Below are 24,011 nucleotides of genomic sequence, written 5' to 3'. Positions count from 1 at the left end.
TACTACCTTACTCTCGCCTGGCTACTTCGTACCTCTTCGTTGACCTCCTTACACAGTTAGTTCTAGCAGTAATCCCACGAATACCCACTTTTCCTATCCAATAACACATAGAGCGTCACACTAAGAATCGTGCCCACGATCCAACGCTCCATACGATCCAACTAATCCCCATCTAGTATATAGACGCTCATTTAGCACTTTCATAGACGGATAGCCTTACCAGCTATCAACATACTTGGTTATATTGAATCTACTATTCTACTATTACTAGACCGTGACCTATATTGCTTACTACAACGTCCTGATCTACTTGATTATATACTATACGCCTCGGACCTATCCTATACCTTTAGGTTAGACTCGACTGTTATACTATAATAGCTATTTTATATAAATAAAGTAGAAAAAGAAAAAGTAGGTATTGTTATAATTCTACTAGTTATAACTGCCTAATCTTAATTTAGATTGTAATATTAAAGTTAAGCTACTTTTTATCTAAGTTTAAATAGTATAGTAGTTAAGTTAATTATTAATTATAATAAGAGTATTAAATCTTATATCTATTAGATTTAGCTTATAGTATTATATACTAATAAGTAGTAGTATAATTTCTCTTAAAAATCAGATAGTACTAGCTAATTAGACAGTTAGTATATTACTTGCTGTTACTAGATATAATATATCTGTATTTAACAAACCGGGAATATAGTCCCCGGAGCAGTAGATTAATCGCTAAAGGGATTAACTTATCTCTCCTATACCAAAGTATAATTTGGCAATTGTAAAACGGCACTTCTTCGCGTTTAGCTCAGGTCCGCGGATGTGCGTTGGTATTAATGTCGCATAGGCAGTGATGTGGGCCACGATGACCGGCATTTACGGAAAGTATAAGACTTCCTTGGTTTACTCGACGACTGGTGCTGAGTCGAGCTATAATGTCTTGAAGGATAGAAACCTGAAGGTGATCTTTCGCAAATCGTCATGAAGCTGAACATGTAGTTAATCCAACTCACTCAACTCATTCAGAACTCGATTAGAGCTATTAGGTAATATAATACCCCACTTGTGCCTTTTAACTGCCTCTCTTCCACCATATCTATTTCCTAGTCGTTACAATCACAGTTAAAAACTCTATCTTTTGATGCCAAGTTATCTCATCTTAATTCAGATGTATGTAGGTTAATACGGGCTGACTACTATTGAGCCTTCCCACTTATCATCTGTGGATCTTTATCACTTAGAGATCGTGAATTAGAGCCTTGAATATGTCAGACAGCCTGATAGGAAAAGTCAGCTTTGCGTAGGACCGGATCCGTACCGTGGTTTCCTTTGAACCTAGATAGAGACTCTGATCCGTACCGTGGATCCCTTCGAACCTAGATGCCCTCAACAACCTGAATCTTCGGATACCAACGGCATCATCGGATCAAGGTCATCCGGCATCGGATCAAGGGCATCTGGATCAGTCAGATCCCTAGGTATAAACAGCTAGCTTTCTTCCTTCCTAGACCAAAAGACAAGATCATCCATCGTCCCCAAAGCTGTCTCAACCAATCCACTTGTCTGATAGAATATGTCACGGCCCGGAACAGCCCGTTATCTAAAACGAGTAAATCGCCACTTGGTGAGCTTGCGGAGATACGCTGAGTACCCCGATCATCTTTGGGTTATATTTATGTTACTTGTCTGGATTCGCGGTTTTATAAGCTTATTACTTGTCCCGCTTACATGTTGAGCTTGTGTCGCGTCTTTGAGTAGATTCGTGATTGCCAGTGACGAAACTGAGTTTGCACGTCACTAGGCCACCATCAATCTTTCGATCAAAGTCAGAGACTGAAGTTCTCCTTCATATTTATGTTCGGGATTCGGGGTTTGGAAAGAATTTACCAATTCGTGTACACTACTATCAGTAATCAAGAATGTCCTCCCTGTCATCGATCGTTCCAAGAGCCGCCGTGACGACTCCAAGCAAGGATGAATCTGTGAAGCTTTTCCTCACCCCATTATTCTCTGTTCACCATGCATCTCCATAAGCTTCCCAAATGATGAAATCGTGTTCTCGTTCAACTGACCCATACGGCCTCACTCATCAGAAAATAACGATCATCCAACCCCTCACAGTGCATGAGTCAATATCCCTCGCACAGGTTACTCTCTGCTCCTGGGTTGGCTAAATAAGGACAGGAACATTCCTAGCTCGACCTTAATAGGGCGGGTAGCAACTTATATAGACGGGAATATTCCAGCCGGGTACGACAAGGACATTCGATTCATCACAGACCAGCGACTCACTCTGAGGAAGAGCTGAAATAATATCTCGGAACCCGCGGGTGGTACTTCAGGGTTGCGCACCAGCCTCCCCCCCTGGTTTTCGGAAGGTACGGCAAATGCATCAGATGAGAGGCCGGACAAACTTTAATAGTCGTCTTGGGGGAACTACTTTCTTGGGGCTTTACTAAATAAGGCCGTAGCGGCGAACCTTGGTGTTGACAAGGGTCTGAAGCCGTCCACTCGGAGAGGCTTAGACAGCACACGTAATTATCCAGCGAAGCCTGCTAAACAGGCAAATCCTGGGCAATTGCTTGCACTGTATCCGTAATCTAAGCTAGAGTTCCTGACATCCTGGGCAGGATTTTAATTACCCTATCGCTGTTCCTCTTAGCTCTACCACCCATCCAGTTCATCTCCCCATCCCCATTGTGGTCCATTTCCAATCGAAACCAATTTTTACTCCATTCCGGTTGATGAACCATGGTCAAGGCAGAAGCAATCGCCTCGGAAGGCCCGCGTGAGTGGGAGATGCTCAAGTACATACAAAACCGTTGCATTGGCCCGCTGTCTGCCTGGATTAACTTTCATTCCCAGACGTGATGGGTAGACTGGCTCCTGTGGATAAGCGCTGACGTTCCATCACAGATATGCCTCTTCCTTCGCCACAAACACGATTACAGGCGACGCTCCTTGTTCCGACGCCATCTTGACCGCTCTCTCACAGCTGGCCGCATTCCGTCTCCAGGCTCGCCGAGCCGTCATCTCATTCTTTGACCGCAAGTACCAGCACATTGTTGCTGAGGCCACGCAGTCCTCTCCCATTGGCCCCTGCCCAGACTACGTCGAGGATCGGCTCTGGCCCTCTGGGGTTATCCCTCGTGGTGACAGCATCTGCGAGCACGTCCTTCAGTTTCGGAACCCGAAACATGCCTGTTTGGATCACGATGAGGGACTGGAGGTGTCTGTCATTCCTGACCTTGCTGAAGATGCCTACTCGCGCAGCGGGTCATGTGTCCAAGGACGTCATCATCGATTCTACTGCGGCGTACCTATCCAAACTCCCAGAGGTTTCAACATCGGTGTCTTGGGTGTGTTAGATGACAATCCCAGGCCTATGGGTCTGGATCAGGCTTCCATCCAACTACTGAGGGATCTCTCTAGGACCATCATGTCCTATCTAGAAACTCGTCGCGCCACAGAAAACTTCATTCGCAGTGAGCGCATGGTGAATGGACTCAGTCACCTAATCCGCGGCAATAACAATGCTACCGACGACGTTTCCAGCTCCGCACAGCGCGACAGCTGGATTCGGAAGTTTCAGCAAAACGACTCATCTAGCAATCTTGTCTCCGGCAGTCACATAGTGAAGACAAGTGCAAGCCTACAGGCTAGTTCGGAGTGCTCCAATGGAGTTACACACAAACTACCCGAGCCTTTCAGCAAGCCAGCGGCTCTGGCTTCCCTAAATACACCCACAAATCTTCAGACCGAGACCTCGCATTTTGTTGACCCCCAGCAAGTTGAGTCGGCAAGCATGCTCAGCAAGGCCGCCGAAGTCGTCTGTGAATCACTCAAGGTTGACGGCGCACTCTTCCTCGATGCAGGCATCAGCTCTATTGGGGCTCCCATCGACCCTGAGCACAAGTCATTACACTCGGTGAACGATTCCACATCGAGCAGCGAGGACAGCTCGGCGGACCACGTCAGCGATTCCCAGAACAAGAGGCCTTGCACCATACTCGCCCTCTCAACCACGGATCAGGCTGTACTCGGCCTGGCCCAGCCAGGCTTGCAAATATCGCTCAATCAGAGGACACTCAAGAGACTGATTTCCCGCTATCCAAATGGCAGGATTTTCAGCTTCGAGGAGTCGGGTTCGTTGTACTCAGGCGAATCATCATCCGGCGAGGAGACAGACGCTCGTCTTCCCGATATCCGAAGTGCAAAGACGGCCCAAGATAACAGGCCCACTCCCTCGCGCAAGGATGAAGCCAAGCCCATTGCGGAGCTACTTGCCGGGGCGAGGAGTGTTGCCTTAATCCCCCTCTGGGATCCCTCTCGAGACCGCTTCTACGCTTGCGGTCTCGTCTGGAGCAAGACAGCCGCTCGCATTCTCACCCCGGAAGCAGACCTCCCGTACCTGAAGGCCCTTGGGATCGTCACCATGGCTGAAATCAACCGGATCGACATCACACTCGCCAACAAGGCCAAGGCAGATCTGCTAGGCACGTTGAGCCACGAGCTTCGTTCTCCACTCCATGGAATCTTAGCCGGTGCCGAGCTGTTAGCTGGTACTTCACTCGATCCGTTCCAGCAGGAAGTTGTACACGCGCTGGAAATATCCGGCAAGACGCTGCTTGACACCATCGATCACGTATGATATGTTCGGCCAAGTCTAAATAGTCAAGTTACTAATCCCTGTGTAGCTGTTGATCTTCAGTAAAGTGAACACTCTCTCGCGAACGATCAAGGCGCAAAAGGAGCGTAGAAGACACCGCAGCCCTTTCAGATCCGATAAAGACGATGAGGAAAACAGAACAAATCATGGGCCCCAGATGCAATCCCTGCTCTCGGATGTTGCGTTGGACAGACTAGCCGAAGAAGTCATCGAAACCATGACCATCGGCCACAGTTTCCACCACACAGTAATGCCACAGGGGCCAAGATGGCTTCCGTCAGATGTAAGTCTTAACAATAAATCCACAGTCAATGATCGAGCCTCTGACCAATGATGCCGAGTCCACAGACGGATCTTGTCGGCAAGGTACAGATCACAGTTGATATAGACCATCGCAAGCCGTGGGTGTTTCGGACAGTACCAGGTGCTGTCCGACGCATTATCATGAACATCTTGGGAAACGCCCTGAAGTACACGCCCCAAGGCCACGTGAAAATAAGCCTCAAGCAGGAAAAAGGCACCTTGCACAAAGGGCCGCGAAAGTCGACCACTGTAGTCCTCATCGTGTCGGACACGGGCAAGGGCATTGGGGATGAGTTTCTACACAACAAACTCTTCGTTCCATTCTCCCAGGAAGACTCGCTTGCTGTGGGTACAGGGCTTGGGCTCAGTATTGTGAAGCAGATTGTGGCATCACTCGGCGGCTCCATTGGCGTTCGAAGCCATGTCGGCAAGGGCACGACTGTATCGGTCTCCCTGCCGCTGGCTTACACCGACCCTGGAACCGACAACGTGGGTGAGATGCAGCCGGCAGAAGAGCCATTCGGTTTCGATGGCAGCATTCTCGACTCTATACGGGTGGCAACTGTGGGATTCACCCGCATCCCGTGTGCTGCTTCCGAGGTCAACAGCTTGGCACAACTCCCGCTGGAAAGTCTGCCTCTTAAGTGGTTCAATATCAACCTCTGCGAAGCTGATGACGGAGATCCAGCCGCCCCGTACCCCGATATCATCATTTACAGTGAGGCTGCCTTCATCAAACTTCATGAGAATTCGATCCACGGCCACCCCTTGCCCGTGGTCGTGATATGCCACAGTGCCGGAGAGGCCGTAAGGCTGGACACACTGTTCAGAGAGTCTGCTAAAAGATCTGTAGTCGAGTTCATTTACCAGCCGTGAGTGGGGTCGTGACCATCATTTAACCATCTACTCACGAACTGATAGGAGTACACCCCGAAAGTTCGGCAGGACCCTGGCCAATGCTCTCAATCGCTGGAAGCAGCTCCAAGCGACACATAACATAAGTGACACAGAGGGTTCTAGCAACAATATTGACGAGTCTCCTCTTCTCGCATCGGGCTCAGACAGTCATCGGTCATGGAATTGGACGAATCAAGAACAGTCCAGGGAGAGTGCGCCATCTGTGAATAACCAGCCCCGTCAGCAGATTAACTCGATTTCGAATCCCAATGGGCCGATCGAATCTGGGCATCAAGGGTCTCGATCCAAACAGACACTCGGAAGCAGCCCAGTCAACTCGGCAATCGAAGAAGAGTCTGTCCAGCCGCATTCCCAGTTTCTTCTTGTCGACGATAACTCGATTAATCTGAAGGTGAGTCCACACTTTTCATATATGGCAAGCTCCAAATACTTACCCATCTTCAGATTCTCTCCGCTTATATGAAGAGATTGCACAAAAATTATTGCACGGCTGTGAATGGCTTCGAGGCTCTGAAGACTTTCCAACTGAACCCGGAGAGATTTTGCTGTGTCCTAATGGGTAATGACGTCCAACCTCCAGATGCTACTGAGAAACCGAGGCTGATGAGAATGTCAGATATTAATATGCCAATAATGGATGGTCTTGAATCAACGCGGCTCATCCGCAAATTTGAGAGGGAAAATCACCTCAAGCCTGTCACCATTATCGCCATTACTGGTCTCGCGTCAGACAGCGCTAGAGACGAGGCGTTCGCCAGTGGCCTTAACGTCTTCCTGACACGGCCAGTCAGCTTAGGTCAACTGGTGCCAGTGCTCAAGGAAAGGGTTTTTGATGAGGCGAAGGTCGGAATAGAGTTGTAAAAGCAAGCTAATCACGAGTAGAATTAATTTACTTAACGAGTATGATATTAGCGTACTTGATAAGCATCTGTATAATACAAGCGAGCGGACTATCCAGTTTTATTGCTACAATCTCATCTGTTCTAATTGCTAAAGTGGTACATGAAAACCAGGAGTTCTCATACCAAGTAACCAAGATGCTCAATGCAGCAAGGCGACAGGTCTTCCCGCCAGGGCTTGAATACCCTCACCATCAGTGTCCGCATGTGGGTTTCGAGATCACCTCACTAGTAATTGATCCTTCGGGCAGTCAATATCTACTCTGTCATCCACATCGTCATCATATCACTGCCAAGCCTCCGATCTGACAGCCATTAATTGCCTTCAGTGCCACTGCCTTTCAGCATCGCCGCATTGTAAAAACGGTGGTGTTTCGCAATGTTTGTGGGCAACAGCGAGTCTGGCAACCACATACCTTTACGACAGGCTTTAACTTTCCAATGAGTGAGTGAATCGCTTTTGTTAGGATACCTACCCGAGAGCCGTAAAGCAGTCGGAGTTTACGTTCACCACATCGCATTTCATTTGTTTAAGAAAATTAGAATTATTCACACGGCCAAGTGATGACCTTGTCCGCTGTATCAGTCGGAAAGACTTTCGACATATGCGCCGTAGGTGACATGGATGTACGGCTGATTGACGAGCACGTTGGCGTTTCGTCTGGTTCACTGCAGTGGCAGGATAGGAAAGACTGATGATGACCTCGGACAGCCGAGAGGCTCCGGATCCGTCGGAGTCTTTGGCTTCAACTAGCTATTGATAAAATCAAGGAAAAGCTAGGCCTAGGGCTTATCTGATGACGAGGCCGGTGACGAGGCAAGTGGCGATGGACGCCTACGATAACAGAGGAAAAGCTTCACTTCCGTTATAACCGCAGAAATCCGATATCCCGAAATCCCGATACATGTGATACTCAACGATCTGCCTAGTGACCAATTCATTGACTCAATCAAACACCACGCTGCCTTGCTCAGCAAGTAATTTACAGCATCTCGTCTCATTTCTTCTTGGGTTCCAGAGTTGGCGATGAACGATGCATTCGAATTTTGGGGAGCAAGGCATCCGCAACTTGAACAAGACTCTCGGCTCATCCAGCCTAGTAGTTATCAATTTTGAGTTGAACCTCCCCAAGTCAATACCGATGCCACAACTAATTCTCAGGCAAACCGCCTAGGTAAACACCCACCCGCGGAAGTTGCTAGCAAACGTCACAGCGGCAGCGAGATACTGCTGGTGCTCATCGCCCCAAGTCCTAGCAGCCTCCTTCATCGCCCGGAGAGCTACGCTACTGTCAGCATTGGAAAGTTCCAGCACGCCACAACCAATATTGCACCCACCTTTCACATAATGGGCATCGGTAGCATACGCCGAGTTCAGCGCCTGGTCCTCAACCCACGTCCAAGTACGTCCTTTCAGATCCACGTCGACATTGCCAGGGTCAATAGTAGGCCGGAGGTGCGCAATATATCCAGCCAAGGTCAGGAGCCACCAGCTCCTAACTAGGGGGATATGGAACTTGGCCGGGACCCTGGGCAGCAGGATTCTGACAGCATGGCTCGTCGTAAGTAGGTGCACGATGAAAAAGCTGTACGCATGGCTGCTTGGCTTAACCGTGGACACTAGCAGGGCGACGGCCGCTTCCTGGGACTTCTCGAATTGCTCGACGGGGTCCGTAAGGTCCCACGCGTTCCAGTACTCTAGTACCAGGTCTTCGTGCTTCTCGAATAACCTGTCGATGTTAGATAACGCTGGCCGCTGGAATAACGCGTCGAAACGCTTGTCCTGGGTGACCCGGAGGAGAATCTCTAGCGGGGAGTTCGATCGCCATGCTGGGGGCGTCGTATACTTCTTATCGTCGAAATATCTATGGAGGTAGTTGTATTGTACGGCGGTAAGGGTAACGGCTTCCATGGCGATATCCTTGGAGTTCATCTCGTAGGCATATCCCAGGTGGATGAGAGGGTGTCCAACTAGAGACATTTAGCAAATGATGAAGCGTGCGGGAAATCACCCGCCATCGCGGCATACGGGGACGTACGGCCACCAATGACCCCGCTGATCAAGGGTTTCTCTCCCTTGAACATGACATACTCAACTACCTTCTCCCAGTCGTGCGAGAACTCTGAAGCCAGCAAATGTTCGAAGTAGTCCAGATACCCTTTCTGGTACTCCTTCTGCCCGAGGAGGTCCCGCCAGTTACGGTCAGTAACCTCAGCCGGAGGATCTCGCCAAGGGGCCATCCCCCTCGACTCGACTTCATAAAGACGGTGCAGTTGTTGTTCGGTTGCGCCAAGGAGGTATGCAGAGGAGAGGATGTGCGGGGTATGGTTGTCGAACTGCAGTTGATGGTAAAGGACGGAGTAGTTTGCGTGGTTTTTCTTTATCAAGTGCTTGAGACATTTTGCTGGTCCCCCTTGTTCTGTTTCCACGTCGTGAACCTCCACTGACGGGATGTCGATGATTTGGACGTCATCATTGACAAACCGGTTGGCGACCGGGACGTCGGAAACGAATGCCATAGCGGGGATGTCGTTTGCCACTTGGACGAAGGACGAATGCCTCGGGCGGATCATCCGGAATATGGAATTCCAGCAACACATTTAATTCGTGTGATAGTAACAAAATGTTGATTAAGTTTCTTCAGAGATATAGGGCTCGACGTTCATGGGAGGATTATGAGGCATCAGGAAGATAATTAAAGTAGGGGGTAGAATATTTTGGCTTTCGTCTGTCTTAAATACTTTCGGAATAAAACAATTCCACCAGGCTATTTCTGATAATAAGGTGCCGGAGTTAAGTTAGTCCCCTACTACCTAATTCCGGATAGTGTGGAGGTTGTGTTAATTACTAATACAGTGCCGGCCCGCGGCAGCTCGTACCTGCACCATCCCGTATACACACTATCTCGTATATTAAGAGGTTAGGGTGCCCTAGTACACACATACCCAGAGGGGGGACTAGAAGCTTAACAGTAAAAAAAATACCAATAATAGTATCAAATAATACAGACTATTTACCCAGTCCATTCAAAGATCAACAATACACTCAGACGGACTAAGGTTTCTAGTCCAACTGGTTACCTTTCCCAATACCTTAATGAGCTGCAGGTACCATCCCGTATATAAATCAGCAACAGCCCCTATAAATCTCCCCTAAGAGCCCTAAGAGCCCTATAATTAGAGGCTATCTTGACCACGTAAAATACAGCAGTTTGCACCCCTTCCGTGGCCTTCCTTATAACAGTTAAACTCTAGTGTCACAACCTATGTTAAATGCAGGAGGTCAGTGGAACGACCTGGTCGCGATCTGCATCAGGACCCAGGGAGGGGTACCACGTTCCCGAGGCTCCAAAAACCCGCGCATTGGTTAATCCGTCCGCGATCACTCTGTGATTACCTACGATCACTAGTAGTTACAATTACCGCCAAGGGGATCACGATCAGAGCACCCTAGTATATTAATACGAGGCACTGGTTGTTATTAGGACGTCAGCCCCTGAGCTATCAACACACTTGGTGATATCAAACTACCCTTTGACATATTACTAGACCGTGGCCTACATTGCTTCACGCCGACATCTGATTACACTCCAATTCAATACTGAACGCCTTCTTACCTATTCTACATCTTCACGATAGGTAGATATAGACTGTTAATCCTATTGTTGGTATTTGCTTTTACTAGTAAACTTTTAGTCCACCCTCGGGGAATGTGAGTACTAGGGCACCCTAACCTCTCAACAATTCGCTCTCTTATACTCTACTAAAAGGGGACAAATTATATTAATCACTGCACCTTAAACCGAACTAAAACCCAACTCAACCCCTCAGCTTCCACCTTGCAACTATACTAATTCAGGGGTTTTATATCTCTGAAAAAGTATCAAATCGCAACGAATCATGGACTAGATCAACAAGATGGAAAACAAGAAAGCCATTAAAGCAGCTCCGGTAGCCATAACCTTTGAACTTCCTGCGGTAGCCGCAGGCGTCGATTCTCCAGTACCCGTCGATGTCTCTTTCGTGGTGGTGGCTTCCGCCAAGGCACTAACGTCGACGGCAACCAGTGTTCGCAGCAACTCAGGGGTCGTGTAGGAAACACTATCGGTGGCGTAGCTCACACTGGAGAATGGAAGCTCGGAGACAGTCGAAGCATGCGGGAAGGCGAGACGGTCAGTGGGATCGGCAGCAGGCTCGAGGTCGGCTCTGTCAAAAGGCGCGGAGCCAGGGTTGAGGACACTATGTTGGTCAGTATGTGTTCATAGAGGAGAGGATATGACTTACCCGTCAATAACGTGCGCAACACCGTTGAATAGTAGGACGTTGGGAAATAGAATCTTGGCACCATTCACCCAGGCGCTTCCATCCTCAGCCACGGTAAACGTTAGGTCCGCGCCCTGCAAACTCGGCAAGCTCACGTTGGCCAGGTCCGTAGAGAAGACGACGTCGTCCACGATGTGGTACGTCAGGACCTCCCGCAACGTGTCCAGATCAGCACCCTCGAGCACGGAGCCAATCGCCTCAAAGGCGGGGTCGTTGGGCACAAAAACTGTGAAATCGGAAATGTTCAACTTGTCAGCCGTGTCATAGCCTATGTTGCCGAAGTTGTACGGCAAGTCGGCCGTGGTGAGCGCGGCGTTGAAGTTGAGGAGGCCGTCGCGGCGGGTGAAGAGTTGGAGGGGGGCACCGAAATAGAGGGGACTGTCAATCTTGTGGATGATGACGCTGTCGCCGAGTTTGATATCCTTGATATGGTTAGCATATACCCTTGCTGGAAGATAGAATGGGGCTCACTGCTTCAGTCACGGTGGAGAGCGCTTGCTCGCCGGAGATGACGACAACGTCCTTGCCATTTTTAACGATACCGTTGTACTGGCCTCCAGTGAAGTTGCCAAAGGGCTGGCGGTAGTTGACGAAGCTACTTTCAAGAAGCGACTGGAAGAACTGGGGCACATTGGTGACGGCCTTGGCGGGATAGTAGCCCTTCCACACGTGGTTGGACAGCAAAGCGCCGATGGCGATGGTGTCGTTGGCATATTCAATAGCTTCACCCTCAGGAATATCTCTGGGCACAGAATCAAATGCGTCGTTGGTGGGCGCGAAGATGGTGATGTTGCTGGCAGATGCGAGAGTCTCAGCAATGTCTGGTACGAGGGCGAGGAGAGAGGCCAAGGTGGAAAGGTCTTCCTGAGAGGCAATCAGGGAAGCCAGATCGGATTGAGCGACGACGGCAGTCGCCAAAGCAGCGAGGTTAAGCAGGCGCATTTTGAAGAGGCTTCTGGGGTAAAGCGGTAGTTTTGCAAGTTTGTTGAGATAGAACAATGGTTGTAAGGCTGTTGAGGCAGGAAGTTGATGGTGATGCTGTGATGATACGGAGCGCGCTGCTGGCTTATATATACTCTATCCTGAAGGCTACCACGACTCTCGTCAATCCCATGTCGAAACTCGCCAAGACAAGACGCCAGATCGAAGCATCATCGATACAGCCTCCTCGTAACCCTTCCTTCCATCAACTCTCTGAAAATGCAGTGTGACTGTTGCTCAGCCTCCAGGAAACAAGGGTCTGGCGAATATTCGCCGTCTCCATAAAATAAAGTGCCGGTGAAAGTTGACCGTCCCCACATCAAATGCCACGGGGAAAATGGGTAGGCTAAATTGCTAGTGTAGGATTCTCCCACGATGAGTAGATTTGCCAAGAGCTTGTCTTGATCGAGGTCGGAGCCGAAGGAGGCGCTGGAACTCCACGATTGGCCAAGGGGGATGCATGTCTAACGTGGAGCCGAGAGTCGTCGACGTCATAGGGAACTGCGCCACATGGGACTCGGACTGATCCGAAGACCGAGGCAGGGATGCCATGAGGTAGGGATGCTGTCGAGAATTACGGATCAGAGACGAAGGCATCGTACGAGGAAGATGGATTAGGAACGCTTATTGTGGATCAGACTACCAATTACCTAACTTACTCGGCGATTTCCCTTTCCATATTCATCTCATACCGCCCTATCATCGACTCATAGTCGTCCAACCAGGCCGCAATCCATTCGACTGAGCCTATGATCCTCGTGTTCCAATTGCCCATATGGGGATCAAGCTTAAGAAGCAGAGCGTTGACAGCCATGAGGTCGCCTATTGCCTCTCTGATGCGGAGAGAATCACGGGATAGCACTTGGCCGTAGGTGTTCCCTGGCGCTGATACTGCAACGAATGCTTTGACGAGGATAAAGAGTACATAGCTCACAGCCGGCCCGAAGCACAGGGACGGCAGACTGAGGATCAATCTAGGCTCCATGTGGAGGACCAGCTTAATGGCAAGTTGACTGGCCTCCACAAGTGTCCGAAGCGCTGTCTCGGCCGTGCTAGTGACTTCGATGGGATGAGCGAATTCTAGAACACCTATTCTCTCCGCAACATGAGGCCCCGCAAAAAGAACCTTATTGGTCTTGGTGTGCAGCACTGGCTCGTTGACATAGATGACAGCCAGCACACGCCAGAAGCTAAGTTGCGGATCCTGTGCAAGCGCCTTGCTATTCAGCTCACCCAGTCTGTCGCGAGCCTCAGCTTGAGTAGTCCTCACAAGGGCAGAGTTGATGTCGTGAAACGAATCAGGATTGCAGAGCTTCAGGGCAAGGGCTATCTGGGCATGAAGCCTCACAGTGTGGAGTATCTCCAAGAACAGAGGATCCGAAGCCTCCTTCTCCAATGTGCATAACGCATTATGGTGTGACAAGCCCCAGCCAAATCCATGTGTCCTCCTCATACCAATGGCAGCCATGGTCGAAGCCACCCATGATACCAGCCAAGTCTGCTGCATTTCCAACGGCAGAGGTCCCTGTATGCGGAAGAAGTAGGCTGGCGCAGAGCTTTGCATGGCCGGTCCTCCCAAGCCGAGTTCCACGCTGAGGTCGTGCGCTAGCTTGACGAGCTGGATGGAGTTGGCGTGGTTGCCGTCAAGAGAGGGTCTGATCCAGAGGCTGGCTACTAGCAGGGCTTGGATCAGATCGTGCGAGGGGTTCTCGAAACCGACGGCAGCTAGACCGAGAGTTTCCAACACCTTTTTTCGCAGTTCTTCTTGAGTTTGTTGGCCAATACCCGCATCTGTCGGCGACATGGCGAAGGCAAACATGGCGAGGAGCGTAGTTGGCATCTCTGTCCTCATAGACTGCAGACGTGATGTTGCTGAGCTGCCATCTGCTGAGCTGCCGTCAACCAAGGGGATGATGGACCAAAATAGCCTAGTGGTCGTCGAGCATACCTCGAGGCATCGGAGTTGGGAATCGTGATGAAGACGCGCATCCAGAAATGCAAGGCTGTCACACGCAGATGATGCAGCGTTTGTCGAGAATGCCATGCCTTCACCATCCGCAGTCGAAAGCACCGAAGTTGCCCTTGTCGAGTCCCCATATGCAGACAGCCCTTGCATCGAAGACCCCCCGTCCAATATCTCCTGCAGACTGCTGACCTGCTCCTCCAACTCGGCGATTCGGTCTTTCTGCCACCGTCTAGCCGCAGGTACGCAGGTGAGACCGGAACGAGTGCATCTCTCGCAGACGCTCGGGTTGATTGGCGAGGCTTCACACTTGATCTTCAAAGCTTGGCAGGCTTCGCAGGCGCGAGACCTTTTCCCCATGGTCACACTATGGCTTCGGAGTCTGATGAGTACCTTAACATTGCGTCTCGAGGTGCTAGTGAATCACTTTAATGGCGAGATCCGTGAATGCCGCAACTTGGAGAGGCCCAGCCCAAAGGTCCCCCGCTATGGCCCAATGCTACCTCAACTCTCATCTGAACAGGGCTGAGCAGGAGGCTGTGCGATGCTCTCGCAGCACGTTTTGCGTCATGATGGATCGTGGAATCCGATGCCAAGACTGGGCGAGATTGCCGACGATCGACCTTGGGTCTCGTTTGGAATCATGGACCTCTTAGTTGTACAGGGCTAGACTCTAATAGGCCAAGGCTGCATCACATCATAGATGCCGCGTTCAGATCGAGTAACTCAGCCCTGTTATTTTCTGATAAAACAATGCTCTTTCAATCTTTCTTTTGAGGGCTCGGATGTGACTGAAATCAACTGTTCCTTGGTGACATAACTTCGCTGGACACGTTGTTTTCCCTGAGTGGGTCAATAAGCGGTTATTTAACTTAGCCGCCCAAATCAAATCAACTTGCCGCAAGACGTGAATCAATCGCCGATCCACCTACCCTATATCATGCTTGAGATATCCATCCCAAGCCGACAGAGATGACGGCAACGGCCTTAAAGACGTCTGGTGTCTTTGGTCGGCAATTTCCAATGCTCGTATCTTACCAGGTCAAGAGCAAGGAACAAAGAGGGACATGGCAGCGCCATAGGTGAAACTAAAGACGAAGATTTGCTGCTCATCGATATAAAGGTTGGACTTGACAGCATCGATGATCTGCTCAGGAAATGTGTCGTCTTTTCCATTAATGTTCGTCCAACTGGTATCCAAGCCCCTGAGGGGCAAGTAGGAGGAAGACGATAGCGAGAAGGTTGGTGAACATGGTGAAAGGATCGCGTTAACTTGTTATATTGGATAAAGGTAAAGGTAGGAAGCTCTTTCAACGCTAGGTGAAAACCCAGCTTGCTCTCAATATTGAAATACGACTTTTCCCTTCCGCGGAAAATACTATCAGAAGAAAACAAGAACCCACTATTTCATAGAACCGCCTCATCAGAAACAAGGGCGATATGACCATAAAACAGACGGATGAAGGTCGACAATCTTGGCAACCTCTATCTTGCAAAAGACCGCGTTGCCAATGGAGGAGTAACTTCCGCTGATCCCGGGGGTTCTCAAATCTTTTGAACCCCGCAATATGTGGCCATCAAGGCGCAGTCACCTTCCACGTGGTGATGTGTTTACAAACTGCCGAGACCTGTCGGTAGTTTAGAGGGTGAGGCTAGGGGCATACAGCTCTAGATGCAAGAGTAATAATAAACACTTATTGATTGTTTTAGCCGACGATGTTTGCAAAAGAACAACAAGTGGCCGTTTTTGGCCCCTCGTGTCCTGAAACATACCCACGACCTAAGGTTGCTTGCGTCCATCTTATAGTGCGCTGATCCCTAATGGACAGAGCATGCCCTTGAAACACCGAGGCCACTTCTCCGCAATTTAATACTTACGCTGTGAACCATTGCTCTTCACGCCCAAGTTGCGAATATCTTGCAACTAAATTACTAAATTTTAATTCACACCCATCACTTTCCAACAATGCAAGCTAAGACAAATGATGCAAGTAGGTTTAACGATTCATGAGAGGTGTACTCAACCTTGTCAACCCGGCCGAGATGGTAGCATGATAGCGAGTAATAATGCGTTAGCGGTGTCGAAAGTCTATGACATGGACTAAGACCGCTTTGAGACTCTTTCCGAGCGGCGCATTATTCTCATCAGTTTCCTAAGTAGTCAGAGGAGTAAGGCACACCACTACCTAAAAGCTACGCGAAACGGACAATTGTACTTTTGTCGAAGCCGGCACTAAATAGATGGGCTCATGCCCAAAAGCACGGTACGGACCCGCTCCTCCGCCCCGCCGCTGTCTCTTTAGGTACGTAAAGAATTGTTAAGGCCGGGTAGAAATGCCAGGGTCTGTTAAAAATGGGAAACAAGGACCTTCTGGCTCCATTAGGAATCGGTGGGTTTGTCGTAGATAGACAAAGGAGGCTGAAATGAGACACATTAGCCGGCCCATGCTCGGATGCCGGCAAAGAAGCATACCCTGGTCCCTTATTTGCCATTCGGGGGGAACATCTCCATTCATCTGATCTATGGCATGCATGAATGTTCATACGTGGAACCTTGCTTCTGGGGTGTTTATGAACATGATGATCGGATGGTATGGAAAAAGGGGAGCGGGTAAATTGGCATGTTCTCGTATTTGATGGGTTTCATGTTTATGCAAAGTGGAGTCGACGCCAGCGAGAAGGGGAAAGGATACGGAAATGGGAGAGACGGAGAAGGTAGACAGCGTTCTAAGAAGCGAAAACGCGACACAAAGTACAAAGGGTGATGTGGGTTCAGAAGTGTACATATATCGTGTGCTGGCCGGTCTTGGCTGACGATACAGAAGCAGCAGCACCAACATCAATGCAAATCATCATCGCCCATCAATCGCCATGAAACTCAGCCTTGCTTCCATCGTAGCCCTTGCTGGCACTGTCACCGCTCAGCTCCAGCAGGTGACCAGCTTTGGCTCCAACCCATCCGGAGCCAAGATGTATATCCACATCCCCAACAACCTGCCGGCCAACCCAGCTGTTGTCGTTGCCATCCACCATTGCCAAGGCACGGCCCAATCGTATTACCAGAGCACGCCCTATGCGCAGCTGTCGAACCAGAAGGGCTTCATCGTCATATACCCCGAGAGCCCCTACAGCGGAACCTGTTGGGACGTCAGCTCCAAGGCGACCATGACCCACGATGGCGGTGCCAACAGCAACAGCATCGCCAACATGGTTCGATACGTCCTGACCAAATACAAGGCCAACAAGTCCAAGGTTTTTGTGACTGGATCCTCCTCTGGAGCCATGATGACTGTGAGTCGACCGTGAATCTTGATCCAAGTGTCAGTGTTTATGCATGGGTGCTAATAGTGAGCATAGAACGTCATGGCCGCTACCTACCCAGACCTCTTTGCGGCCGCCATCGTCTACAACGGCGTCCCAGCTGGCTGCTTCTTCACCAACTCGGTCAACGGCTGGAACTCTCAGTGCGCTCAAGGAAACGTCAACAAGACGCCTGCCGAGTGGGCCAAGCTAGTCACCGATGCTTTCCCGGGCTACAACGGAGCCCGCCCCAAGATGCAGATCTACCACGGCGGTGTCGACACCACCCTCCGACCTGCCAACTACCAGGAGACTATCGACCAGTGGTCTGGTATTTTCGGCTACAATCCCACGAAGCCCCAGCAGTCCCAGAGCGGCGTTCCCCAGAGCGGCTACCGAACTGACACCTTTGGCCCTAAGCTGGTCGGTATCTTTGCCCAGAACGTTGGCCATACCGTGCCTGTCCGGGGCGACGATGACATGAAGTTCTTTGGCCTGTAAATATTCGGGAGATATGGATTGTTTATGTAGATATTCCCCGGCGATTCGCCCTTGCATATAGGCAAGTAGATGCTAGAAAAGGCCTTTTAGTATTAGAAAATATCTGGTCTAACCATTCATGATGTTTCCCTATCTGCTTCTAAAATTGTGGCATCCTAGCTAAACACGGGCTAGACGAGATGAGACGTAGGGGGTTTGTCATTAACTGGCTATGGTAAACCCACGAGCAAGTCTCGCAGCTTGGCAAACTTGGGAGACCCAAGCCCAGAAACCGGATCCCACCCTTTGGCTGCCTCGAATCCCTGCGTGCCGCATCCAGGATTGCGGCCATCAGTGATCTGTGCAAGCGTCAATATAAGGTCAAATCGACGATTAGTCAGGACTTACATCTGTGAAAACTTCAGGATGCTGGTACAGTATTTGGTTCAAGAACCCGATTGGTTTCTTCCCCGCCAGCAGACGCTCGTCGTTGATCCTGTTGATCATGGCGGCGAAGAGGGGAGCGGCAGCGCTGGTGCCTCCGCTGACTGTGATTTTATCTTCGTCTGACAATGTAACGTTCGCGCCTAGAAGTGCAACATCGGGAAAGGCTCGTCCGGAGGAGTTGTAGGTTCCGTTAGGGTAGTGAGGATTATGCGCCGCGAGATAACTGGCAACAGCTTTCTGTTGATACGCCGGTCGAGAGTTGACATTGCTGAAGCCTCCTGATGCAAGTGTTAGAGCAGTGAACCGGAATGGGGGATATGGCTCTCACCTCCGGAGTAAAAGTTGTGCTTGGGGTCGAAAACCGCAACTTCGCGACTACGCGATCCGTCAAAGTTCACCTGTGTTGCACCTACTGTGGTCACGTACGGACATGAGCCTGGGAACAGAGGGTTGAAAATCTCCTTCTTCGGGTCCTTGGGGTCAAATATGCACCCCATACCGCCCTGGACGCCACGGTCTCCAGCCGCGACGACAACCGTGACGCCGCGGAGAGCCAGCTTCATCCACTCGTGGCACTGGCGTTGGACGTAATGCCGGGGCAAGGACGATTCGTCCAATGCAAATGAGATGGAGACGACGTTGGTCACCTTGTACGTGCCGCACATGGCCGGTCCCTGCCAGCCTCCGAATATGGGAAACTTTGGGTCGAACTCCGGGTCGTCTCCCCCGTCGTAGTGACAGTAGCTCGCATCAACGGCGTCAAGGAAGTCGTTGAGGAGACCGCCACCATTGTTGTAGTTGGTTTGGAAAACGATGACTTTCTGTGGCCACACGATGGGATACGCCATCTGCAGGTCGAGCAGTTCTTCGCCGCCGTTCTCATCGCCAGGTGCTGTAGCGCCGTTGATACTGTTCACCTTCGGCCCCGTTCCCTTGGGGATGAACTTGGCGTACTTCGACCAGAAGTTGTCGAGATTAGCTTGATTGTAAGCGTCGCCATTTCCGTAGATGCCGAGGGAGTTGTTTGGCGCGGCCTTGGTGCCGAGTGGAATGCCGTACAGCTCTGCGGGCTGTTAGACCTGATTGATTGATGAGGGATCGCACTTACTGCGGATGCAGGCGGGAGTCCAGCTGAGGTCGCAGCTACTCAAGTCCTCGGGCACGGGAATCCTATACGGCGTCGACGGAGTAACGTGCGAGTTGGTTGCACGGCGGCGCTTTGTCTCGCCAGCTGGCGAGTATGGCGTCAACATAATGAGCTGCACATGGTCTTGAAGCCCTGCCGGAACTTCATGGATAGAGGGCTCTAGACGTCGCTCCGCAGTCGTAGTGTCTTGTACGATGTTGTACTTCGTCTTCATTAGGTCTTCCAGTTGATCGACACGAGCTAAAAACTCCATCACCGCGGCTGCCTTCTTGAGCCGTACGGAAGCCATATCAATGCCTGCACTTTCGAGCCAGGAACGTGCTTTTTGCTGGGAGCTTTCGGGAGGAGCAAAGAAAGCCTCCTACTTATGATCAGAGGACGGTGTTCCAAATAACGAGGCGAATGAGCTCACCACGGCGCTGCTGTCAAGATATTGGCCAAACCTGCTAGAAGTAGGATCGGATATGCTCATCAACATGGACTCTGCCTCAGTAACTCGTGGTTGATGGAACGCAATAGCACCCCGGACAATGTCGGAGCCATCGGCTTGAGACACGGGTTTCCATTCTGGTTGAGGACGCGCAAATGCCGGTTGCGAACTCAGTAGGGCGACATAACTCGCGCAAAGGTAGGGGATGCGCATTGTATCGAAAAGAGGTCGCGATATTGCGTCTTTGCGCGAGCTAGTTTAATGCTCACAATTGAGACTGAACGTCCCGAGTTACTTGACGCGCCAAGACCGAGGGCATCCGTTCCCAATAAATAATAGCTAGACTGGGAGACAACGCTGAACGTCTCGTATCGTGCATACTGTACCTCGTATTTTCCCTGCCAGCATTGGGTGCCTTACTGCTCCTGGCTAGTACAATCCTCGTAATCAGGGAGTACCCGGGTGCTCTGACTTCGCTAGCTTGGGCTGCCCCTTGCTAGGCAGCTTATGTGACCATTTAATGACCTTGAATAGGTCTGCATGAAGTGTTATGTATTTGTTCACTGGAGCTCCCGCCCCTGAAGGTCAGGGGTGTCTAGATTTCCCGAGCTTCTTAATATAGGCTAGCTCAGCGAACCCTCACCAACTTCGGCCCGAGAGACCATCAAAGAGACCACTGCATATTAAGTTCTGCAACATTAAGCACATCATTCACTTGCAGGCAAGTTGCAGCTGTTAACGTCCAGCATATGCCTTGTCGCAGCCTTGATGATCAGCAAAGCGGAAGTGGAGCCGTTGGGAAGCTCTGACGGTGTTGAAATAAATCGTACATCTTGCTCACTAGGGCGAGCAATAAAGCCTCCGACGGGGTGCCACAAACTCTCCTCTTCATCCCCATACAAATCGCCCTTCTTAGCAAGGCCGTTATAATCCGTGCTGGAAGACGAGGCCCGAGAGTTCGAGAGTGCGGAGGGTGAGTCGTAGATCTCAACTCCCGCGATTAAGGGGGTTGGGACGTCTTGGAAAGAAGTGAGAACTAGTTTTAGGACTTGGTCATTTCTTTCAAGAGTTTAGTGTATATCTATTGCCTGTTAATAGTACCTGAAAATATTTGGCTTCATCCAGGCCCGTGAACCTACTAGTAAGTGAATGGTCGACCAGGTCAGGCGATGCTCCCAATCTGCCTAGGAGGTCTCGACAGGAGAAGCGAAAACAGTGGCCTAGCTGCCCCCTAAAAGAACCTTTTTACCACATTCCACGATTGGACAAAGGATTGATTAGCACTTGGTCCGAAATAAGCCTCATCTGCGGGGTAACGGAATCCAAGTGCCGTTGAAAAGCGCCAAAGACATTTGCTGGCACGCAAGACGGTTATCGTAAGAAGACGTAAGCATCGCGTGATCAATGTCCTGGCATTTTCTCGCCAATGATGTACCACCAACTCAGCCTTGTTCTGTACCGTCTGAGGTGATACCTCGTTCAAATGGTCGGTGTAAAGCCTCAGTGGCTCTCTGGCTGGCTAAGAAATGTGACAGTCCAGAGTTAAAGGCTCGAGTCGTAAGATGTTGTCGCCATTGGTATGCTATCGGATATTTACTGGACGACCGCGTCTTTGCTTCCAGGAGGGGGAATTCAAATGGTAATGGGCACTCTTTTTCATTCCTCGCAAAGAAATGGAAGACGGATGGGATTTTACATGATGGCAACGACAAAATCAGTTCGTGTATAAGAAGGCCTCACGCACCCCGATAATGCTTATTTTTCATCATCCTCTCTCACCATACTCTCTCATCACCATACTCTCTCATCAACATACTCTCATCACCACACTCTCTCATCACCATCTCTCATAGTCAGCTTGCCCAACAAGGCAGCAGCAACCAAGAATCAAACCTCGCTTCCATCAGATACGAGATCCAACTTCTCCGACTTCATCATGGCTGGCCCTCTCACCCACCTCCAGCTCATCCCGGCTGACACCATCACCGCGCTGTACGACAGCGACACCGATACGCTCTACCTCAATGCTGCAGGTGAACACATGGACATCACCCGAGACATCGGCTTTAAGCGCCTGCCATTCGCCGGGGGCCTGCTCTTTGATCTGAAAGGCTGGGTCGGCCCCATCATCCTCGGCGAATCGCCCTACTCTGCCACGTCCAGCTTCAACATCAAGCTCCCCAGCCCCGTGACCCCGTCAAACACCGTGGTCGTCAACACCGAGAACAAGAAGGGGTGGGTTGTGCCCATTCAGCCGCTCCTCAAGGACGGTCCCCAGGACGGTCCCCAGGAGACGCAGGCCGCTGTTGAGACTAAGGCAGCTCCCAGCGACATCCCCGAGGTCAAGACTGTCGCCGGCAACCCTGAGATCGTCACCGGACTTGGGCAGCACTTCACTATCAAGCAGGCTGACTCTATCAAGAGCCAAGGCGCAGGAATTAACATCTCCTTTGACAAGAACTACGTCGCCCTAGACGACGCCAGCATCACAGACGGCAAAATCGAGTGGAAGTTCACCTCTCACCAGGTCGGCGCCACCGAGGTTGTCGTCACCATCGGCCAGTCCGACCCCATCTGGATTCAGAGCATAATCTACCAGGTGAGCATCGCGCCGCCCAACTCGGACACCAAGATTAAGCCTCTGGCCTCCTTCTCCGTCGCCCCGGCCAACGGCTCCTCGAACGGCTCCAAAGTCCCTACTCCCAAGAACAGCATCCCCCTTTCGTGGGACGGCTTCGTCAATTCCGGCTACAACCTCATCAAGAACCAGTACCCCGAGGCCAAGCTCTACGTGATTGAAGCCAAGTCTGCGACGGGCGAGCCGGTGGAAACCGAGTGGGGTCTGGTAAAGAACCGCATCATCGCCAAGATCGACGACAAGAAGACGGCAGTCATCACGTCCATCGGCTGGGGCTCTTTCGGTCCCGTCGAGGTCATCCAGGCTACCTTTGTCGGCAATGACGTCCTTGATTGGCCTCTGTCCTTGGAGATCCATGAGGCCTTTGCCATCCTCCGGAAGGGAGGGTACGAGAAACCTGTGAGCGAGGTTACGCTGCGCAGCCCCCTGATCCCTGGTCCCGTCAACCAGGCATATTACTTCTTCAAGATTGGCAACGAGGTTATTGCCATTGGCGCGCTTGACAAGCAGATCCAGAACGCTAGTCCTACGGGGCATGAGATTCAGCAGTCTTAGGAGGCTGAGTGTACTTGGAGACGGGCGTGAAATAAAACCATCTTCTCTTCTTACTTTTGCTTATCAGCTTAGATAATTAATCTTAACGAGACAATTTAAATTATCTAGTGGATGCTGAACTTAGACTAGTATTTGATTCTAGTTTAATTTAACAACTACTACTACTACTACTACTACTACTACTACTACCACCAATGAAAGCTATTAAGCATTTACTAGCTGTAATAAATAATAAGAGTTATATAATTAATTAAAATTACTATATAACTACAGAAAATAAAGAAATAAAGAGTATGCTGAAGTACTTAACAATTCAAAAATAGCAGTCAGTTAATCTCCTACACTAAACCTTAATCTCTACAGCTACATTAGTTAATTTTCAACCTTAGCTTAGCTAGTATTGTAATCAGCCAAACTAATTGCTCCTGCAGCTTGAAGCAACTGAACAATCCGTGTATAGCCACTTCTAGACGCCTCGAACAGTGCTGTGCTTCCTATGTTATCCTGTGCATTAACATCTACCATCCCTGTTGCCAGCAGCAATTGAGTAATACCCATATGTCCCCTTTTCGCAGCTAGCAGCAATGGTCCTTCTTCCACGTTATTCCTAGCGTTCAAATCAATGTTTTCTGTCACAAGAAGAAGCCGAACAATATCTGTCCTGCCAAACTCGGCAGCTACTAATAGCGGTGTCTGCCCCCAGTAATCTCTTGAGTTCACATTCAACCCTTCCACAATCAGAAGCAACTGGACCATTTCTGTATTGCCACGGAGAGCGGCCGTTATGAGTGGGGTCTGTCCCATGTTTGTTCTGGAGTTGACGTTGACCTTTTTCAGAGTCAGAAGTAGTCGAACAACCTCTAAGTGATCATGTTCAACTGCGACTTGTAGTGGTGATACCCCTGCCTCATTAATTGACGTGAAATCCTGGTCAGTGTGTGCCGCTCTTTTCAGCAAA

The 24,011-nt window shown here is 50.2% G+C and overlaps 8 protein-coding genes across 8 annotated transcripts; 3 read left to right on the top strand and 5 right to left on the bottom strand.

Moving 5' to 3' along the window:
• The first annotated feature begins 2,678 nt into the window (after positions 1–2,678).
• Positions 2,679–6,836, top strand: BGZ61DRAFT_595115 (uncharacterized protein). The gene is made up of 7 exons (XM_046256878.1): positions 2,679–2,807; positions 2,917–4,645; positions 4,698–4,952; positions 5,018–5,844; positions 5,894–6,281; positions 6,335–6,449; positions 6,507–6,836. Exons 1-7 carry the CDS (start codon positions 2,752–2,754, stop codon positions 6,749–6,751), a joined length of 3,615 nt encoding a protein of 1,204 aa, XP_046093462.1. The 5' UTR covers positions 2,679–2,751; the 3' UTR covers positions 6,752–6,836.
• Positions 6,837–7,960: 1,124 nt separating this feature from the next.
• BGZ61DRAFT_375582 (uncharacterized protein) lies at positions 7,961–9,363 on the bottom strand (the record flags this gene model as incomplete). The annotated part of the gene is made up of 3 exons (XM_046242429.1): positions 7,961–8,070; positions 8,128–8,760; positions 8,829–9,363. 3 exons carry the CDS (start codon positions 9,361–9,363, stop codon positions 7,961–7,963), a joined length of 1,278 nt encoding a protein of 425 aa, XP_046093461.1.
• Positions 9,364–10,694: 1,331 nt separating this feature from the next.
• BGZ61DRAFT_487779 (FAS1 domain-containing protein) lies at positions 10,695–12,054 on the bottom strand (the record flags this gene model as incomplete). Its single annotated transcript, XM_046250023.1, has 3 exons — positions 10,695–11,028; positions 11,074–11,534; positions 11,584–12,054. The coding sequence occupies 3 exons, from the start codon at positions 12,052–12,054 to the stop codon at positions 10,695–10,697; spliced, it is 1,266 nt and encodes a 421-aa protein (XP_046093460.1).
• A 694-nt stretch (positions 12,055–12,748) lies between these two features.
• On the bottom strand, positions 12,749–14,720 carry BGZ61DRAFT_524623 (uncharacterized protein; the record flags this gene model as incomplete). The annotated part of the gene is made up of 1 exon (XM_046252660.1): positions 12,749–14,720. The coding sequence occupies exon 1, from the start codon at positions 14,414–14,416 to the stop codon at positions 12,749–12,751; it is 1,668 nt and encodes a 555-aa protein (XP_046093459.1). The 5' UTR covers positions 14,417–14,720.
• Positions 14,721–16,927: 2,207 nt separating this feature from the next.
• On the top strand, positions 16,928–17,857 carry BGZ61DRAFT_501022 (Alpha/Beta hydrolase protein; the record flags this gene model as incomplete). Its single annotated transcript, XM_046251645.1, has 2 exons — positions 16,928–17,347; positions 17,414–17,857. The coding sequence occupies 2 exons, from the start codon at positions 16,928–16,930 to the stop codon at positions 17,855–17,857; spliced, it is 864 nt and encodes a 287-aa protein (XP_046093458.1).
• A 209-nt stretch (positions 17,858–18,066) lies between these two features.
• Positions 18,067–20,073, bottom strand: BGZ61DRAFT_375602 (peptidase S8/S53 domain-containing protein; the record flags this gene model as incomplete). The annotated part of the gene is made up of 5 exons (XM_046242431.1): positions 18,067–18,195; positions 18,245–18,561; positions 18,612–19,346; positions 19,392–19,791; positions 19,843–20,073. The coding sequence occupies 5 exons, from the start codon at positions 20,071–20,073 to the stop codon at positions 18,067–18,069; spliced, it is 1,812 nt and encodes a 603-aa protein (XP_046093457.1).
• Positions 20,074–21,638: 1,565 nt separating this feature from the next.
• Positions 21,639–23,173, top strand: BGZ61DRAFT_469229 (uncharacterized protein). The gene has a single exon (XM_046247935.1). The coding sequence runs from the start codon at positions 21,797–21,799 to the stop codon at positions 23,051–23,053; it is 1,257 nt and encodes a 418-aa protein (XP_046093456.1). The 5' UTR covers positions 21,639–21,796; the 3' UTR covers positions 23,054–23,173.
• A 270-nt stretch (positions 23,174–23,443) lies between these two features.
• Positions 23,444–23,857, bottom strand: BGZ61DRAFT_375567 (ankyrin repeat-containing domain protein; the record flags this gene model as incomplete). Its single annotated transcript, XM_046242427.1, has 1 exon — positions 23,444–23,857. One exon carries the CDS (start codon positions 23,855–23,857, stop codon positions 23,444–23,446), a length of 414 nt encoding a protein of 137 aa, XP_046093455.1.
• Positions 23,858–24,011: the final 154 nt, after the last annotated feature.

The sequence above is a fragment of the Ilyonectria robusta genome (assembly GCF_021365365.1).
Source record: "Ilyonectria robusta strain PMI_751 chromosome Unknown BGZ61scaffold_93, whole genome shotgun sequence".
In the NCBI taxonomy this organism is placed as follows: domain Eukaryota; kingdom Fungi; phylum Ascomycota; class Sordariomycetes; order Hypocreales; family Nectriaceae; genus Ilyonectria; species Ilyonectria robusta.
Note: the sequence above shows the minus strand (reverse complement) of the source record. Positions and strands in the feature narration are given on the sequence as shown.

Coding starts and splice junctions, on each gene's coding strand:
- BGZ61DRAFT_595115 (XM_046256878.1), top strand. CDS start 2,752: ATGGTCAAGGCAGAAGCAATCGCCTCGGAAGGCCCGCGTGAGTGGGAG. Junction 4,953..5,017: donor CAAGATGGCTTCCGTCAGAT/GTAAGTCTTAAC, acceptor CCGAGTCCACAG/ACGGATCTTGTCGGCAAGGT. Junction 5,845..5,893: donor GTCGAGTTCATTTACCAGCC/GTGAGTGGGGTC, acceptor ACGAACTGATAG/GAGTACACCCCGAAAGTTCG.
- BGZ61DRAFT_469229 (XM_046247935.1), top strand. CDS start 21,797: ATGGCTGGCCCTCTCACCCACCTCCAGCTCATCCCGGCTGACACCATC.